Here is a 21,041-nt window from a genome sequence, read left to right as displayed (position 1 = left end):
ATGTATCTTCAATCTTCATTATGGTTGAAGAAGGAACATGGAAAGTTAGCAATGACAATAACAATAAATAAATTACAGGGTCAAATATTTGAAAAAAATGATTTATATTTACCAAAATTAGTATTTTCACATGGTTGCATTTTCAAGAGTGTTAGAAGGGGGCGCAGGTTTGATTATATTTATATCAAATGGACAGAAACAACAACAAAAATTGTATACAAGGAGGTTTTACAATAAAAATTTACCTATTATATAATTCTAGTTTATAGTGAATCGTTTTAGTTTAGAATTTTAAAATAAATAGACTAAATATATACAAAATCTTTTTAATTTTTCATTGGCTACTTTAAGTTCGTGCTAGTATCAAATAATTATTATTTTACGTTTACGTACATACTAAGAAATCTATATAATATATAATTGGGATAGCCAAAATATTTTATTAAATATTATTTGCAACAAATGAGAGTTATATTTTTTCGTAGACATTATTCTCCATATTTGTTTTTGTTTTTGCAAGTACGAAAAAAATATTGGTAGGTATGTGTTTCTCTTTATAATACCAATAAATTATATTTACTACTTCTTCTTTTTTGCAAAATTGGTGCAAAACAGTTTTTTATAATTTTCTTTGCAAATTTCGATTTGGCATTTTTTTAAGAACAAATGCAAGATAATTTAGACATTTTATTCTTTTGGTATGCTATTTGATGTTTATAATACTTTTTTTTTTTTTTTAATTCATAATAATAAATATATATAAAATATAAAAAAATAATTTTAGTTGAGATAATTTTCGGGAGCAGGAGTTAAAGATTAGCACAATAATTTCTAATACTATCTGGTAGGTATGGTAACAATATAGAACGCGCTACAAATATTTTATATACAAAGTAAGTTGAAGTTTTCTCTTTAAATTTAAATATTAAAGCAGTAATAGGTATAAAATTCGAACATCTTTTTGAAAAACTTTATTTTGGAAAGTTTGGCCGAATACAAAAATGATTCAAGTATCCTTTACCAAAATTTTATGAACGATCTATGCGATATAAACCTTCCGAAAATTATTTTCAGAAATAAGGTAATCATTGAATTGTATTATATTATAATATTTATGATAGAATAAGCATTATTACTTAGCATCTGAAGAGAATTCAATACATTTGATTATTGATCAAAGCAAGTGTAAAAAGACAGTATAGTGTTAATAGATTATTTATAGAATAAATAGGAATGCTCATTAGGATATTTATTACATTTTTTTCTAATTTATAAGCCAATAGGAGTTAAATTGCTTCATCCAAGTTGTTAATTACTATTTCTGAATTAAGGTGAGTTACCACATCTATCGAGAATGTGTAAATATACGGGTATAAGTTTGTAAAGGACTTAAAGACAATAGCTTAAAAAATTTCTATATTATAATCTTCAAACCTAATCAATTATTGATATCAACATCAAGAGATTCTGTCGTTTATAATGAACTCTGTTTAGGGGAGAGAAAATACACACACATACAAATATATATTTAAATTTGAATTGACATATAAAATATAATTTTAAATTAATTGAAAATAAATTTTGAAAGCTCTGGAGATGAATTTGACATCATAAGGACTATAAGAAATATTTATAATAATGAGAATACGATTTAATCGAATGATCTTTCATTATTTACTTGTAGGTTAAGTATATTGTCTAAATGGAAGGAGCAAAGGGCTTTCGACAATATTATTCGGGAAATCAAATTGTATAAGCCAGAGTCTTATCATAATTTTATGAAGATGTCAAAAGAATTGTTTGATTTATTACTATCTAAAGTAATCATCTAATATATACCTTATAACAATTACTTACTATTTATAATTAATTGATAGGTTGGTCTCAAAATTTCCAGCAGAGAACGTTCTCGGCATGATTATGAATCAATTACTACTAATGACATTGATCTTAACATTAGATACATCGAATCTGGGGATTCTCAAGTATCTTGTTTTTATATTTATTAATTATCTATGATCTTTTAATTATTTTAATATTTTTTTTGATACGTCAAATGTCATATAGCTTCCGAATTAATAAAAAATCTGTCATTGAAATTGTACATAATACATCCAACGCTATCTGGGAAGCTCTTGTGGTAAAATTAACAATAAATTAAAGTAACATAATTATTTTTTTGTAAGGATGAATATTTTAAAGCTTCTATCTAAGATGATTGGCTATCAATTAGTAAAGAATATGAAGAGCAGTGGAATTCTCCTAATTGTAGTGGTAAGTTTCATTATATATATAAATTTATAATTATTTAATTTAATATTAAAGGTACAATAGATGAAAAGCATATATGGATACAAGCACCAATTATTTCTGGATCAGAGTAATTTAATTGTAAGGGGTTTCATTTCATTGTTATTGGGCATTTGCAGGCTTTTGAAAGGAATGAAAAATTGAACGGCGTTCCATGGAACGTTAGTTCAATGAACTGAATTGACTTTTTTTTTTTTTTTGAACGATAAATGCTAAAAATGAGATTTAGCGTTCTGTTCCAATAGGTCATAGTAATTTCCTATTATTGTCAACACATAAATATTAACAATATTTTTTAAATAATTTGTTACTTTATTGCCCCATTTCTATTCTTTATTATAGATGAATATCCATACTCTTGTTATGAGATGAGGATAATGAGTGGCGTGTAATTCTAGACAGGGGACTAAAGTCATAACTAAGGGTGATAATTTTGGTAAGAATAGAAAAGCGTGCGAGCAGAAGAGAAGAAATACTTATGGCATCATTGATTAAATAATATACATCTTCTTCTATCAATCATGAACGTCATCATTCCCGCCTTTATTATTCAATATTAATATAATATTAGATGGTGATAGTCGATAGGGAACTGAATAAAAGGCCTAAAATAACGTCGCCTTCTGTCTGGATTTCTGATAATGGAGGCCCAGGAATTTGGGAATTACTTACCAGATGAGAAACAGATGGTTTGTCGGATTTGTCGAAATAAATGTGCCTTTGGTCTCCTATCTAGAATTACACGCCACTCATTATTCCCATCTCATATCAAGAGAATGGATATTCATCTAAAAATCAAGTTAATGATGAATACATCAAGTCAGACTTTAACTTTGATCTCACAAAGATGCTTATTGCATGTAATATAACCTTATCAATTGCTAATCATCTATGTTCAAAAAATTTATGGAGAAATACACGACTAAACCTATCCCTTCCCGAGGAGCCATCATTAAATTAATGGAGGATGTTGGTACTGATGTCATTTATAGAAATACATATAAAAATGTTTTGAGTCATCCACACCAAATGACGATCAAGTTATCAGTAAAAAGTATAAAATATTTACTAATTTCGAAATGAAACTCTGAATTTTGTACTATCTAACAGTAAGTATTCAATCTTTTTTTAAATTTAACCCTAAAATATGATTCTATTTTAGCTAAACATATCAAGAATTATGATACACAACTCATCAAATAATAAAAACAACTGCATAAATTGTCACAACAACGGGGTAGTAGCTTTGGATGGTTTGCAACTAGTTTGTCTGAGACTAGTTTCTTCACTTAAAGACTTGGGTATGATCATTAGGTTTTCCAATATTACATAGTCAATAAATATTACTTTTTTATCACTTAAGGATTAGCTATGGTTGATAGGCTCTAAGAAATGGTGTTCAGAAAACTCATAAAAGGCAAAAACAACTGCTTAAATGGTCACAACAACGGGGGTAGTTGCATTGGGTGTAGCATTATAATTACCAATTGTGTATATATGTTGTTATATAAGCATAAATAGCGGAGGAAAAAATCTTTTTTGATGCTCTTAATAAGGAGTAATATCACCGGACATTACTACATAATTAGCTTTTGCTCTAAATCTTTACGATGTCATGTTAGAAAACTAGAATAAGTCAAGAATGGTTGCCTGAATTGTCTTTATCAGTTAAATTTGACTGCATGGATTAACTTTTCTTTTTTTAGATAAATATGAAATAAATGAAAGTGGGATTCTAAAAACTTTTCTTACTAAGATTGGAAGAAGATATGGATTGAAATCTAACATTATTTTATGATTTACTTTATTATTAATAATTATTAAAATCTCATCGGTAGAAATATATCTATCCTGTGCACAATTGTATATGCAACTTGCACATAAGGAAAAAAGGTGATGATCTTTTTGATTAAACTCCACGTCTCGCTTGTGTTTTGCAACCTAAAGTTATGACATATTTAACTGGATTCCGATGTCAGAACAAGAAAATATTATTTGGATCAATCTATTATTTCAATATTCTGTATTTATAATTTATTGTTATTATTAGTTATATGATTCTAATTGTTTAATTTTGTATATTTAACTTAAATGTATGATGGTTTATTTTTTAGTATGTAGATTATATTTAATTTAAGCCTTCTATTTTAAATTTGGAACTTCAAATATATTTCGAAATACTCTTATTTTGTCGTTTTATTAGTTATTTTTCTGAGAATATGGTTCACAATAAATTACTATTTCATGGAGTGTGACGTTTCCAAATCTACTGTAACGGATAAAAATCGTCTAAGTCAATTATACGTAGTATATCTTTATTAAACATTTTGCTAATAAATACTTTCGTTACACCCTCAAAAATCATAATAAAGCAGGCAACTGATAAATACAGATGTGATTATCAGTGATAATCACATCAGTATTTTAAACAATGATACCATGTGTCTTTCTCCCCCCTGTCTCCTCGCACGCGTTTTTCTCTACAATATTATCAACTATAGTCATAACTAAGGGTGATAATTTTGGTAAGAATACAAAAGCGTGCGAGGAGAAAAGAAGAATTACTTATGGCATCATTGATTAAATAATATACATCTTCTTCTATCAATCATGAACGTTATCATTCCCGCCTTTATTATTCAATATTAATATAATAATATTAGATGGGATAGTCGATAGAGAACTGAATAAAATGCCTAAAATAACGTCGCCTTCTGTCTGGATTTCTGAAAATGGAGGCCCAGGAATTTGGAAAATACTTACCGGATGAGAAACAGATGGTTTGTCGGATTTGTCGATATAAATGTGCCTTTAGTCCCCTGTCTAGAATTACACGCCACTCATTATCCTCATCTCATAACTAGAGTATGGATATTCATCTATAAAATCAATTTAACGATGAATACATCAAGTCAGACTTTAACTCTGATTTCACAACGATGCTTATTGTATGTAATATAACCTTATCCATTGCTAATCATCTACGTTCAAAAAATTTATGGAGAAATACAAGGGTAAACATATCCCTTCCCGAGGAACCATCATTAAATTAATGGAGGATGTTGTTACTGATGTCATATATAGAAATACATATAAAAATGTTTTGAGTCATCCACACCAAATGATGATCATGTTATCAGTAAAAAGTATTTACGAATATCGAAATGGAACTCTGAATTTTGTACTATCTCACAGTAAGTATTCAATTTTTTTTTAAATCTAACCATAAAATATGATTTTATTTTAGCTAAACATATCAAGAATTATGATACACAACTCAGTAAAGGGCAAAAACAACTGCTTAAATGGTCACAACAACGGGGGTAGTAGCTTTGGATGGTTCGCAACTAGTTTGTCTGAGACTACTTACTTCGCTTAAAGACTTTGGTATGATCATTAGGTTTTCCAATATTACATAGTCTATAAATATTACTTTTTTGTCACTTAAGGATTAGCTATGGTTCATAAGCTCCAAGAAATGATGTTCAAAAAACTCATAAAAGGCAAAAACAACGGCTTAAATGGTCACAACAACGGAGGTAGTTACATTGGGTGTAGCATTATAATTAGTAATTGTGTGTATCCTTCATTATAATAGTATGTTGTTATACAAGCATAAATCACCAGGGGTCTTTTTTTGATGCTCTTAATAAGGAGTAATATCGCCGGATATTACTACATATTTATATCTAAGATAAGTAATTAAGGTTTAAAATTTTACTGCATGGATTAACGTTTCTTTTCTTAGATAAACATGAAATAAATGAAAGTGGGATTCTAGAAGCTGTTCGTACTAAGATTGGAAGAAGATATGGATTTAAATCTAACATTATTTTATGATTTTGACATTTACTTTATTATTAATAATTAAGATCTTATCGGTAGAGATTTTTCTATCCTGTGCACAATTGTATATGCAACTTGCACATGAGGAAAAAAGGGTGATGATATTTTTTATTAAACCCCACGCCTGGCTTGTGTTTTGCAACCTAAAGTTATGACATATTGAACTGAATTCCGATGTTAGAACAAGAAAATATTATTTGGATCAATCTATTATTTCAATATTCTGTGTTTATAATTTATTGTTATTATTAGTTATATGATTCTAATTGTTTAATTTTGTATATTTAACTTAAATGTATGATGGTTTATTTTTTAGTATGTAGATTATATTTAATTTAAGCCTTCTATTTTAAACTTGGAACTTCAAATATATTTCGAAATACTCTTACTTTGTCGTTTTATTAGTTATTATTCTGAGAATATGGTTCATAATGAATTACAATTTCATAGAATGTGACGTTTTCAAATCCACTGTAACGGATAAAAACCGTCTAAGTCAATTATACGTAGTATATTTTTATTAAACATTTTGCTAATAAATTCTTTCGTTATACCCTCAAAAATCATATAATAAAATAATATATATAAATAATCATAATACAGCAGGCAGATGATAATCTCATCAGTATTTAAACAATAATACCATATGTCTTTCTCCCCCCCTTCTACTCGCACGCGTTATTCTCTACAATCTATGTAATCTATGAGCAATACAGGTAATGTGAATCAATTCCGGGATTTTTTCTCTCGAAGATCTTCTCCTGCTTTGAGACAATACGAGGCGACATCAGTTCTCCCAATAATTTATAAACTGAGTTTATGACGATGTTCTTTATATTGTTTGCGTTTGCAATCTCAATATCAATCAACTCAATTAGGTAAGGTCTCCCACATATAAGTCCGTCCAAAGGGTCAATCAAAATTGCCATCATTGACCTCCCTTGATGATTTCTTGTGCAACGAAAATATCCTTTTCTGACATTTCTTCTTTTATTCTATTCAAAACTCCTTGACATACTTCCCTAACCAAGTTTTTAACGATTCATCGACCAACAGAAGTATTTCCAGTATATTTTTCAATGAACTTGGAGAAATTGGGATGATCCTGAACATTTAAAGGGATGTTGCACGACACAAATAACTTAGCTACGTCCAAATTGAATGATGAACAGCTTAATTCTCCTTCGTTTCCTTGAGTCTTGTGTTTCTTGAAGACTTTTAAGTTGTTGATGTGATGGGAGGTTTTGGAGTGGCGGATTACTTGCCATAAAGAACGAGATGGGCACGAGAAACTGCAAAAACGGTAAGATATACTTTTATTTTCAAAATCATAATTCTACACATCAGTACCTCCGTTCTTAGAAACCCATGAAAAAGGCATGTTTTATTCGGCATAATGATGATGCACGTGAGAGAGCAGTAAGGGGAATTTGCTTTGCTGATGATTAGTACAATACTGAGGAGAGTTGTTTAGAAGATACAAGGGTACCAACGTGTTTTATTCCTTTTTTTATATAATCTCTTCCAACCAATTAAATTCGTTCTTTTTCAACAATTCCAACAACTCTACATAAAACCAAAGTTGATAATCCTGTGGAGAAAAACGCATGCAAGGAAAAGGGGGTGGGTGGAGAAAGACTTATGGTATCATTGTTTAAAATACTGATCTGATTATCAGGTGCCTGCTTTATTATGATTTTTGAGGGTCTAACGAAAGTATTTATTAGCAAAATGTTTAATGAAGATATACTACGACGGTTTTTATCCGTTGTAGATTTGAAAACGTCACACTCCATGAAATTGTAATTCATTATGAACCATATTCTCAGAATAATAACTAATGAAACGACAAAGTAAAGTATTCCGAAATATATTTGAAGTTCCAAGTTTAAAAAAGAAGGCTTAAATTAAATATAATCTACATATTAAAAAATAAACCATCATACATTTATGTTAAATATACAAAATTAAACAATTGTAATCATATAATCATTATTTATGCTTATATAACAACATATCATGAAGGATGCACCCATTCCAACTACCCCCGTTGTTGTGACCATTTAAACAGTTGTTTTTTCCTGTTATGAGTTTTCTGACCACCATTTCTTGGAGATTATCAAGCATAGCTAATCCTTAAGTGATAAAAAGTAATATTTATTGATTATGTAATATTGGAAAACCTACTGATCATACCAAAGTATTTAAGTGAAGAAACTAATGTCAGACAAACTAGTTGTGAACCATCCAAAGCTATTAACCCCGTTGTTGTGACCATTTCAGCAGTTTTTTTGCCATTTAATGAGTTGTGTATCATAATTCTTGATAATTTTAGCTAAAATAGAATCATATTCTATGGTTCGATTTAAAAAAAATGAATACTTAATGCTTGATGGTACAAAATTCAGAATTCCATTACGAAATTAGTGAATATTTTATACTTTTTACTGATAACATTGATCGTAATTTGGTGTGGATGATTCAAAACATGCTGAAAATTATTTCAACTTCACAATTTATAATAGGGATATTTCTATAAATGACATCATTACCAATATCCTCCATTAGTTTAATGATGGTTCCTCTGGAAGAGACGGGTTTATCTGTATTTCTCCATAAATTTTTTGAACGTAGGATGATTAGCAATTAAGGGTATATTACATGCTATAAGCATCTTTGTTAGATCAGAGTTAAAGTCTGACTTGATGTATTCATCATTAACTTTATTTTTTAGATGAATATCCATGCTCTTGATATGAGATGAGGATAATGAGTGGCGTTTAATTTTAGACAGGGGAGCAAAGGCACATTTATATCGACAAATCCGACAAGCCATCTGTTTCTCGTCCGGTAAATATTTTCCAAATTCCTGGGCCACCATTTCCAGAAATTCAGACAGAAGGAGACGTTATTTTAGGCATTTTATTCAGTTCTCTATCGACTATCACCATCTAATATTACATTTATATTGAATACTAAGACGGGAATTGATAACGTTCTTGATAGAGGAAGATGTCTATTATTTAATAAATGATGCCATAAGTATTTATTCCCTTCTCCTCGCACGCTTTTGCATCCTTACAAAATTATCAACCTTACAGTTATTAGGGATGGGCATCGAGCGAGTGTGTGTAAAAAGCAAGCGAGACATATGGTACTATTGATTAAAAGTTACGATTTTAAAGGATATAATATCACGTGATGCTGGTATAAAAATGAAAAAATATACTTCACATATTCAAATAAAAAAATTAATATAATCTTTGTAAACCAATAATATGATTTATTCTCACCCATTTAATAATTCAAGGGATCCACAAATTGCTCTTATGCACCACAGTAAAGTGTTGCATACCTAAGGAATGTATCCTTCCTCCATGAGTCTTGTGTTTCGACAGACTTTAGTTGTTGATGATGATGGCAACAGAGGTTTTGGAGTGGCGGTCTTCAACCTTCAACCATGAAACAACGAGATGGGCACTAGAAACTCCCAAAAACCCAGTGCAAGATATACCTACCTTTATTTTCAAAATCATTTCCAAACTTCAGTACCTCGTTCTCTCAAAACCCATGAAAAGGCGTTTTATTCGGCAAACTTGATGCAGGACGACAGTTTAAAAATATTTTTACAAATTTCACGCAAAAATTATTTACCAATCTACAACTTTAAGTTTATTCCTGAGAATAGAATAATTATCTTCAGGGAATTATGAATAGTAATGGCCAATTGGTGTTCTTTTTCAACGATCCAGATTATCATGCTAATAATTATCATGTTGATGTATTTATGTATTGTATGATTCATTTTAATATATGAGGTTGCTGTAGGATTAATATCTAGTTGAGTCAAGGGGGAAAAAGTTCTAGGTATAGAAAGAGAGAGAAAGGAATGATAATTAGAAAGAGAAAGTGGTGATGGTAGATTTTAGTAAACGTACCTATGGATTCAACAAATTATTAGGGACAAATGTAAATTATAAATATAAAAAATAATGAAGCATTTTTATTCGGGGAAAAATATACTAATTATGAGTAGTATACTCATACTTCAAATTCCATGTAGAATCCTCATTTTTCGTCATCTAAATAATTTGTAAAGCTAAGAAAAGAAAAAGTAAGTTAATATGTTCAGTATTTAAAACAAACTATTTGCACGCCATTTGAAGCTAAGACCCCTTTAACACCATTCATGTTGTTTTTCTTGACCATACTACTGTAGTTCTCTAACACTTTATCTCGGAGATTATGAACATTTAGCTATATGCTAATCCTACATTTGAACAAGTATTTTTTTAATTAATTTTTGAATATTTAAATACATCAATAATAACTTAACCAAGTCTTTATATGAAGAAACTAATGTTGGACAAACTATTTGCACACCATTTGAAGCTAAGACCATTCATGCTATTGTTCTTGACAATATTAGTGTATTTAGGAATAAATGTAATTTATTGATGCCAACTATATATATTTGTAATAATCATTTTTATGTTTTTAAACATTAAATCAATTTTTTTTAAATCGTTTCATCCTAGTTCAGGAACCATACTACTATTCTCTGTATCGTTTCCATTTTAATTTATGTACTTTCAAAGTCGCACCTTTAATATATAAAAATATTTTTTTTTCAATAAGATTATTATAGTTGACATTGGAGAAAAAGGTCGTCACAGTGATGGAGGAGTACTTTCACATTCTTTTTTTGGCAGATTTTTGATGGAAGGGACTATAGAGGATGGAACTTATAGTCTGTTTAGATGGGACCTTAGATTTACCAAAGGGGTTGTTTTAAATGATTAAAAAATTATTAGCATAGTACATATGTATAAATATATACAGGGTGATGACTCAAAAATTAGAATCTTCTTTGAGGCAGTCTAGCCTGTTATAAAAGTCTGACAATTTTGTACTTGGCGCCATTCGAAAGAACTGACAAAAAGCTACAATTTGATGCTTCATGCGATCAAAAATTTCCGAGCAACAAGCAAAATGGCAGAGGGTGTGCGATCTACTCCGCGCACAAGTCTATATCCGACAAAAAGATCTTCACAGTAGACGCAGTGCTGAATGGGAGAAATGATTTCTTCTTGGCTGAATCAACAGCTCAGGTCGAGGGAACCTTCAGGACCAAATATTCAGCTCAGTTCATGGTCCTCAGCGTCCCAGAACACACGTTTAAGAAGGTGCAGCATTTCTGCATGGAGAACATGGCTGTCTTTTGGGCAGCAGACTTCTGGACTTCGTCCTCACTCTACGTGAACCCCCTAGAATTAGCTGATTTGTGCGTCTTGGAGGGCAAGACGAACAAGACTTATGTCCTCAGACTTCATCAAGGCCAGTTGTGCTTCTGTTCGTCCCCGTATTGAAGCGATCATTCAGAATCGAGGGGGGACATATTGATTAAAAAGTGTAAAAAATTGTTGATTTACCAACTTTTGCTTCAAAAGTTTGCCATAAAAATGGCACAAAATAAAAATTTGTAGAAGTGAAAACAGCTTTAAAATTTTCTAATTTTTGAGTCATTTCCTTGTTTGTTTGAAGTTCATATATTAAGCTTCCAGGACTTGGAGGAGTTTTACCTCTTTGCAAACTCAGTCTGAGTTTAGTATTTTTAATGTGAATCAGTATCTGTGGAAACCCCTATTAAAAATTTAATAACTTAAAATAAAGTTAATATAAATTTGTTAAGACTGCAATAAAAATTACATGAACATATATTTACAAATGTTGTTAAATGGTTTACAAGATTTTTACGATAGATTTATACAATTAAATAGGGATAATCTTATGTCATCAAGAACAACATAAATGCTAAGGATTATATGAACTTTTTAATTAAATTAAAAATATGCATATTAATACTTATTCAATATGATAACCTCTGACTTTAATTACAAGCTCATATTGCTGCCTGAAGGACTTGCAGGCAGTAACAAGTTCCTGAGTGGTATCAAAGCACTACATTTTTTAATATCGCCTTTAATATTGCGATGAAGTTGCTAAAATATTCACAAACTTGTATCTCTAATTTGACCTTCACATAGAGATAGAGGATTAATTTTGGGTGAGTTAAAGGACCAGGTTTGAGGCTACCAAAAAGTATTTACCTTAATTCATGAATGTTGTTTTTTGACTTTACGAGCTAGAGATGAATCCTGTTGGACACATATGACCTTACATCAACTATATTCAGGGCTTCACTTTGTCCTTGATTTTTTTTAAATATACATCAGCATTTTTTTTATTTTAATTTGATAAATAATATTAACTAGGTATGTAAAAGGATTCCAACAAATTTAGATTTGAAGACGATACTTAACTTTATTTAATGCAACTTTTTCTATTGATTTATGTAATGTCAATATTTCCAATATTTATTATATCGAAACGGATTAACTAGAAGTTTTCAACAGAAATTTCGTCTACATCTTCTCGGCTACTTTTTAAATGTTATTATTATTTACTTTATTGTTATTGTAGACGATACTTTATATCGTTCTTTATGTTTTCACACGACGAGAAAAAAAGAAAAATAAATAACTATTATTGTTTAGATGCAAAGATGAAAATGTATAATAAAATAGTCTAAATATTTAAAGCATTTTGTATAATTTTAACTAATAAAACTAGTTTATTATATTATAAATTCATATTTTACATTAATGGATAAATATACCTTATTGATTAAAATAAGGAAGATTTATATTTCAATATTAAGAATGCAAAAATTTTATTTTATGAAGTTAAACACTAACACATGGAACCCAAAATCAGCGCCCAAATTATGCATAGGAACTTTATAGTCTGTAGCATTCTCATACACCTCATTTAAAAAAACGTACTTGCATTACACCATTATTTGTAATTGATAAATAACAAAATATTTTTTTTTATATACAGCTTTGTTACATCAAAATTTTATTGTAATCTAAAATGTATCTATTGAATATTGATGTGGAGATCCTAAATCCTCAGGATCTATGTATATTTAAATAAAAAGATAAGTGATTTAATAATAAAGAAAAGGACTCGAAGACTCACAAACTTTTAAAATATGTTAAATGAAATTCATATTTTCCAATATATATCTACTAAAGTTATAAGATCACCGATAATTTATTAACATATTTATCACTTAAGAGTTCCCATAAACTATTTATGCATATATGTAGGTAATAGCAAGGGGAGTTGAATATGTTTTGCGGCTTTCCTGATTAAAAAATCTAGAAAAGAAGACCACATTAAATTCATCATCTAGGATCGTCTTCTACATTATTTCCAATGACAGAAGATACTCACGAGTAATTATGGAATCGGAAGCGAGGATAAAGTGTCTATAATTAAAAAAGTAATGGAGCCTTATAAATGGAATCAGTATCATAAATATGAGTTGTTTTTTTGTTATGTACATCAATGACGTTTGAGGACTAAAATCAATGAAAGAGTTTTCTAAGAATATTAGGAGACGAAATATAGTATACTTTGGAAGAAGTTTCAATGGAAGAAATGCGGCTGATAAAGTATCTTTGATCCTCACTGTACATTTCATTCCAGTATTATTCATCTTAATAAAACATTTCTCAGTTCTCCATGAAGTATATAATCACAATCTAACTTTGTTTACCCATTTAATTCTCTCCTTCTTCTAGCCAACTTCTAGCTAGATGACTATCCCAGTTATTTATACATTATTTCTTCTGTTAATTTTCCCTTCGGCTGGCTCCCACGCAGCATACTCATCTTCGCCGCTAACTGCAAATGTTTTACAACAGCCTGGTGTTAAATTTCATTTTTTTTGTGATTCTTACCATTTATTATTTAGAGATTCCTAAACTTTCAATTTAACATCGGTCATGTGCTCTGAAAGCCCTCAGAATTTAAAAGCCTTAATGACAACGGGTCTCAAAATTCAGTGGGAGATCGAAAATTCAGGTAAACCTCAACAGGAACTCCAAGATCGCATTCAACAAGGGATCTTAATATTAGAAGACGCCACAAGACTCGTATCTATATTGGATATTTTTTCTCCGAATGAGATCAAAGAGGAAATCCAGACTGACCACTTGCCCTATTTACTCCTTCCAGCCTTGCTTGGTAATTGAAAATTATTATGTATTAATTAACATAGCCAATAACGTGTTACTTATTAACTTTGGAATACATTATTGTCAATTATTATTAGTGAGGAATAACTTAGTTAATAATTATATAGGTAATCTCAATATCCGGCGTGTGTCTGATAATAGAGTGGGAGTTCTTAAGGTATCTCGTATTTACTACGAAGATTTTCTCCAAAGATTGAATGACTATGAAATTATCGATTTTGTTGCACCCAAAATCGACGAAAATATAGATGATAATCCTCCCGGACCATCTGGACCACCTAATATTCCTGCAATGAATGCAGACCGAGAGGAAAAGATTCGCAAATATAAACAAAAAAAGATACTAGAGGAGGATACAGCCCAGTTGCATTCCTTGGTTTTTTCAGACTCCATCAAAGATGAAGATATTCTACGATCCTACTACTTTAATCTCATAAACCGTTTTGCCCTTGTTGCTTTTGAGGAGCTTAACTCTTATTCATCGGAAGTAAAAATACTCAAATATATGGAGAATATGAAAAAATCCCCGAATCCCTCTGTTAAGCCATCACCTCATGTAACTATAGAAAAGTTTCAACCCATTATTATAACACGTGATGAAGCTCAAAAGAAAGTTTTTGGTTTGGGTTATTCTAGTATTCCGGTCATGTCAGTGGAAGAATTTTATGAGCAGAGAGTTCGGGATGGATGGTTTCCTTCTCCTCAGGAAGTAAAAAATCAACAATCATCTATGTTAGACAAGGCAGAAAATCCAGAAAATGCAAAAATTCGAGAGGAGGAAGAAGAGAGAGAGAATGAAGAGAAAATTGAAAGAGACAATGAAGAAAATCTGATGAGAATGAGAGCTATGGATGATTATAGAGATGATCATAAACGGGGGGAGGGGAATCGGCATAATAAAGGATAATTTTTTATATTGTTACGTCATATAATTTTCGTTTATATTCATACTGTTAATTCTTAACGATAATACACATAATCAATTTATACAAATTACAATTATTAAACATGTACTGCATATTAGAATTATTTGCCGGACATAATAATCTAATTTTATAAATAAAGTTAAAGGATGGAAGGGCAATGGGCAACAAATCTAATTTATTTAGGTCATTAGGAACCAATATTTAGAAATAATTAATTCTCAAACATTAATATCTTTTAATGTTTAAATATCATTATATTTAAGCCTTAATCACATGTTATTAAAAAATATAAGCGATTTTCTTATTTTTATATAGACAGAAATTATAATTGTAGCTAGGCCTAATCTGTTCTTTTATTCTATTAACTGTTATCATTTATCAACTAGAAAAAAAAGTATTTCCTAAGTTGAGCAAGTCACTACTCATTCTGCATTAATCCCATTCAACTAGCCAGGAATTACTACACAGAATAGAATACTCTATTTTATATTTATACTAGTCTATACAGTATATTATTATATATATAGTAATTCATAAGCTAGTTCACTCTTTTGTGTGTGCCCTCTAGCTAGAGCCTAGAAGCTGTTGAGTAGGATTGCAGATTTACAGGTGGTGACGTCACTCTATAACAATTAGACATCATCGTCATTCTATACTCTGAGTGTGGTAATTAACAATTCGCCAGGATAACATACTTAATTAATATTATTTACTTACTACTAACTCTCCGATCTTTTCGTTCTACTTGTGCGCATTATTATAAAAATGTCTGGTTTGTTAGAAGTTATTAAAAGTCCAGCTGGACGATTATTTAGTGTCGAAGGGGTAATATAATTATTAATATTTTTTTTTACTAGAATACTAATAATAGTTAACCATTCAACTATTTTCTTTATTTATTTAGTTAGTAGGACTTATTGGAGCGGTTCTCAATTTCTTTAAATTATCTTTTTTTGATGGATTCCTGTTTTGGACCACACTGATCGTATCTATTGGCATAGTACTTTTAACGTACTTTAAGATTTTGGAAGTTATGAAAGCTAAATTTCCTTTTCTTGAAAGAGCTATTTTTTTTTACTTGGGGCTCTACACCATTCTATACTTAATAATGGGCATTTTCAGTTTTTTCCCTTTTGGGATTAATTCGGTAACTTGAAATATATTTATATCATACATGAATACACTCATCTGTACTCAAATATGTTTCTTTATTCACTTTTTTCTAGATTTGTCTCACTATTCTTTTCATAATTTATGGTTTCCATTCTTATACTATTTATAGAAGTTTAGGAACTGAAGCACCGGTCTCTCAATTGGAGGATCCCGAATCTCCTGCTGCACCAAAATATTAAGTTATTATTTTTTAATTTATTATTATCGTCTTTGATAGAATATGTAAAACTTTTTATCCTCCGTGTTAACCTTTGTATCTTTTAACCTTGAGCATATTCATTGATTAATTATCTAATAGTCTCATGACTTCTTCGGAGAATTTCTATATTTATAGATGTATTATTATCTAATTCTACTTCTGTTCTTTGCCCTCTATTAATTGATTAGTATTATTCATACATTAACTATGCATTTAATGCATTTGAATTAAAAAGGATAATTTATTTTTACCATAAAAAATGTTTTCAATGCCGTGTAACTCGATTATCTGGAAAAAATATATGTTCATGATATATATTAGGAAATTTCTTGTCATATGTGGTATTTGCGGAGGGGGCCTGATCCACAAGATTATAAATATTAAATATATACATATATAAATGGTGTACTTATACAAGTTACAATTTATGTATCACATAATGCCTTATTTTACTACAGCGTCATTTATTTTAATTACCAACTACTAACTGATGCTATCACTTTGATCTATTAAAATTAATTGTTATGTATTTACGACTCAAAACTAGTAATATAATTTTGGGTATTTGAACTTGATTATATACGTCCCAGAATTCTTATCAATTATTAATTTTCAAAACAAAAGTAAAAAAATTACATCAATTGATCGTTCCTAGAATATTATCATCACAAGTACTGTAAATCATCATTTTTTTTGTTGCAACTAGTAAAATTTGGCTGTACAATTGTACACGAGATATTTGTAAATAGTGGTAATGACGACAGATGAAAGAATAGGGTTGGTTACTAATAATGACTCAAGATATATTGGCTAATAATAAATATGTAACAACATTGACTATTTACAACTGACGGGACAAAACACCATGACTCGAGAAGTGTACACAGTAGACACGCATAGTGACATATTTACTTATTTATATTTCCACATTCTCCTCATCTTTTCTGTTTGGTAAAACAATTCGCCAATTTCTTTCCATCATCTCTTTCAGCATTGCAATCTCAATCTCTTGTCCTCGCTACTTGTTTCGTTGTTTGAATGCATTCTTTTAAGATTTGCAATCTTTTTTTTTAAATTACTTCTAATTTAAGTCCACAAATTTCATACACTAGACTATTGATGTAGAAACACAATTCAGCTGCTTTCAACAGTTCCAGATTTTCAGCTACCAAGGTTGACTTCACCACTCTTTTTATTCTTTTAGATACCTAAGCAATTGGATATATCTTTGCGTTTTTGTCTTCCTTTCCGACGAAAATTCCCATTTGACGTATGCAAAGGATGCATCGGTATAATATATGGTGGCAATTATTTCATTAGTGAAATGCAAATTCTAGAGGCAGAGAAGAAAATCAGGGTATTGTAACTGGTGAAATTCTCCAATTTCAACTTTTCCAAGGTCAAAGAACTCCTGGCTGATGATGCCAAATCAAAAGCTCAAAACATTCTCACGGATTGGCAACCTTGCGAGTTGGAGACAGTCACACCCATTTGAGAGATCAATGCATTGTACTTTGTTGCTGGATATATTGCCTTTTCTCTTAACAAAAAGGTCCAATGTACATCGTGTAAAAATACCTTTCTCTGAAATGCACTCCTCCAGATAACCTCATCAGATTTAAGGCACACTCAGATGAGGAGAAAGTTGAGTTAGGAAGGTTCATTGATGTTATGAACAGGGGTGGACTATCAACTCCATCAGATATGCTCTTCCTCACCTGTCTATGCTCATTCACAGTTTGACTTCATTATCAACAATGAAGAAGAAAAGAACAACTTGGTGAATACCCCAAATCCCACAGCATCATTTTTTGCTACATTCAATGAAAGAATGCTTGATCGTTCGGAGGTAGCTATTGAGGGAATGGTAAATGCATAATGTAATCTACATCACAAGTGGGATTTTGTCTCTTCAACAAAATATCTCAAGTGTTGTTCAATGTTATGGCCAAGAATATGACTGTTAACTAAACGATAACATTCCCGTGCCAAATAGAAAGAGAGCCACAGTAAGACGAGGAGACTTGGAAAGAAAAGCAGCAAAAAGCTTCAGTCTACTTCAAAAGGAGAAGCTTATACCTATAAATATATTATGACTTTAAAAATTTTTAATAAGAAAAATTAATTATGATAAATAGTTACCTCTTCCGCACTTGTTCTAAAAAAAATCAAACCTTGATTAGCACTTCTACCATCTTTAAAACGTTCTTACCAGGTTCTTCAACAACAGCGAAGAATAGTGCTTTATATAGGAAATCGCCTTAACATAACCGAGGATTTATACTGCTATCAAATTAAAAATATCTAGCCAACATTAAGAAATCATAAGGGAATCTCCCTACTAGATAACTTTCTCTAGAGGACCTTCAACACCAGCAAGAAATAGTATTTATATTGTCGGACATATATCACAATCATTATCCAAAAACTTGCTATGTCTACACATCTCTAAAAGTATATAACTATATTATGACCTTAAATCAGGAAAATAATAAAAGTAAATACTCAACTACCGTTAGTTATCATAATACCTTCCACTAGAAATGAACTTCTTAGAAACTTGAAGTGAGATACGTTCAAGTCTTATAACAATGATCAGAGATTCCTATTATGTCTACAGTTTTGTTTATACTATGTGTAGTCATATTCTATAATCTCTTTACTTTTAGTTGAGGGTATTGTTATAGTTTTTAATAGGTAATAGTAATTGAGTATTTACCCTGTATTATATCCAATATCTTATGAAAAACCATCAACAACTTGCAAATCTAGTCAATGTTTTTCTACCTATATTCCAAAAATATTGATAAACTTTTCAACGTTTTGGTGAAGAATTTTGCGTTGCTTACTGAAGATAAAATATTTGCCATCATCAATACAACATCAGAAACATTGCCAAACTGTATTCGACTAACAGATAATTGTACTTCCAATATTATATTTTTATTATTACATACGAAATAATAACTATTTTTATACTTATGTAAAAAAAAATATCCTAAATGAATGTCGAAAGTAATTAGTTTAAGATGGGGATAAATTGTTACGAGGATAAATTTGTATTTATGAAAAAAATAGGTTTGAAAAGTTTTTATGACCTCTAGTCATTTTGAATTTTAAAGTTATGATTCTTAATTTCAAAAGTTTCCTGAAAGTTCATTTCCTCAAGGGATACAGAAGAAGAAAATCATCAATTTTCATTTTGAAGAAAGATAATTTGTTGCTCAGTGAACTATTTCATATACTCAATCAATCACAAACACTATATTGACCTCCAAATTCCATAAAATGAGTAATTGTGATGGTGTACAAGATATATAGATATGGGGTCAGAAAACCCTTTCCATTTTATATTACAATCAATTGTGATATATTTAACCTTTACTTCTCTACTTAAAGAAACCGCCTTGAATTATTTTAAGTATATCAATCAATATTACAATTTCATAAAATATATAACTTGAGGCATGATTCATAATAATTCATTGGTTCCAGTTTATTTATATTCAACTCTCAATATATAGGATAAAGATTGTATAAAAATCAGTTGTCAATTTCATGAGAGTTTCCTTAACATAACCATAATTTTTTCGACACATGGTGAAGATTTGAAGTGAACAGTAAATTATATTTAACTTAAATCAGTTCATAAATGTATTGAATAATTCCTGAAATCATGAAATAGATGATTTGTCTAAGGAATTATTCAATACATTTATGAACTGATTTAAGTTAAATATAATTTACTGTTCACTTCAAATCTTCACCCATATACCATGTGTCGAAAAAATTCTTCTTTTTAGTTAGATAATACCCGGAGCAAGGAATTTTACAATGCAGTATGAATTAATTGGAAGGTTGACTAGTAAGTACCTAAAAGATCTCTAGGATTTATTGAGTAATAGAGGATCTTGTTTGATAATTATTTATTACAATGAATCTGATAAGTAATTATCCTCATTGAAGACTGATCCTTGCATCCCATACGAAAGAGTAGTAATTGTTTTTTCAAGTATTAATGACTATAACAATCCTAAGTTAAATTATTTAAGATGTAATTTATATTTAAAAAATTGAATGAAACTTTAAACAAAATACTTAGCATTGAGTATATTTGTTCATCCACTCAATAAATACTTCTATTTCAGCCAATGCCCCCGCAATTCTCGTTACCCTACATAATCTAAAAGAACATGTACTAAAATGAAAAAGTTCATCAAACACCTGATGTAATACTTATGTTATGACAAAAAAAGTAATGCCATTACATGTAATGTTGCGTTGTCCTGGCCTTGTACCCGAGGGCAGAGTTCTGCTGGAACACGTAGTTTCCCTCTGGATAGTTGGACTTCACCTAGGGCAGGACTACTTCATTGAGGACTTACTGGTACTCCATGGCCCCGATTTTCAGGCCTTTCGAGAACCTATACGGTACATCTTGTTCCCGTCTGATGCCACGATTCCCGGCATCATAGCAGA

General features: G+C 30.1%; 1 protein-coding gene, 3 long non-coding RNA genes and 1 other non-coding gene across 9 annotated transcripts; 3 read left to right on the top strand and 2 right to left on the bottom strand.

Annotated features, from left to right (window-relative positions):
- Positions 1–1,681: 1,681 nt before the first annotated feature.
- LOC121118850 (uncharacterized) lies at positions 1,682–2,099 on the top strand. The gene is made up of 3 exons (XR_005864588.2): positions 1,682–1,820; positions 1,878–1,985; positions 2,068–2,099. It is a non-coding gene; the product is annotated as an uncharacterized lncRNA (long non-coding RNA).
- A 2,863-nt stretch (positions 2,100–4,962) lies between these two features.
- LOC139905412 (uncharacterized) lies at positions 4,963–6,544 on the top strand. Its single transcript, XR_011780122.1, has 4 exons — positions 4,963–5,504; positions 5,558–5,697; positions 5,760–5,849; positions 5,909–6,544. It is a non-coding gene; the product is annotated as an uncharacterized lncRNA (long non-coding RNA).
- Positions 6,545–8,419: 1,875 nt separating this feature from the next.
- Positions 8,420–13,782, bottom strand: LOC121117120 (uncharacterized). Of its 4 annotated transcripts, XR_011780121.1 has the most exons (6): positions 13,641–13,782; positions 13,459–13,586; positions 12,480–13,382; positions 10,493–12,366; positions 8,709–10,426; positions 8,420–8,647 (listed from the first exon to the last, which is right to left on the bottom strand). It is a non-coding gene; the product is annotated as an uncharacterized lncRNA (long non-coding RNA). The 4 variants fall into 4 exon arrangements; XR_005864047.2 differs by having other exon boundaries at positions 10,493–13,382; XR_005864048.2 differs by lacking the exon at positions 8,420–8,647 and having other exon boundaries at positions 9,895–10,019; positions 10,095–13,382.
- Positions 10,655–10,760, bottom strand: LOC121119142 (U6 spliceosomal RNA). The gene has a single exon (XR_005864688.1). It is a non-coding gene; the product is annotated as a U6 spliceosomal RNA (small nuclear RNA).
- Tap42 (immunoglobulin binding protein Tap42) lies at positions 10,917–16,877 on the top strand. 2 transcript variants are annotated; one of them, XM_071888534.1, is made up of 4 exons: positions 10,917–14,253; positions 14,372–15,856; positions 16,095–16,337; positions 16,417–16,877. In XM_071888534.1, exons 1-2 carry the CDS (start codon positions 14,013–14,015, stop codon positions 15,169–15,171), a joined length of 1,041 nt encoding a protein of 346 aa, XP_071744635.1. In that variant the 5' UTR covers positions 10,917–14,012; the 3' UTR covers positions 15,172–15,856; positions 16,095–16,337; positions 16,417–16,877. The 2 variants fall into 2 exon arrangements, with proteins under 2 accessions (XP_071744635.1, XP_040567357.2); XM_040711423.2 differs by having other exon boundaries at positions 14,372–16,015.
- The last annotated feature ends 4,164 nt before the right edge of the window (positions 16,878–21,041 follow it).

Source organism: Lepeophtheirus salmonis, chromosome 5 (genome assembly GCF_016086655.4).
Source record: "Lepeophtheirus salmonis chromosome 5, UVic_Lsal_1.4, whole genome shotgun sequence".
Taxonomy (NCBI): Eukaryota; Metazoa; Arthropoda; class Copepoda; order Siphonostomatoida; family Caligidae; genus Lepeophtheirus; species Lepeophtheirus salmonis.
Note: the sequence above shows the minus strand (reverse complement) of the source record. Positions and strands in the feature narration are given on the sequence as shown.

Coding starts and splice junctions, on each gene's coding strand:
- Tap42 (XM_071888534.1), top strand. CDS start 14,013: ATGTGCTCTGAAAGCCCTCAGAATTTAAAAGCCTTAATGACAACGGGT. Junction 14,254..14,371: donor ACTCCTTCCAGCCTTGCTTG/GTAATTGAAAAT, acceptor ATAATTATATAG/GTAATCTCAATATCCGGCGT.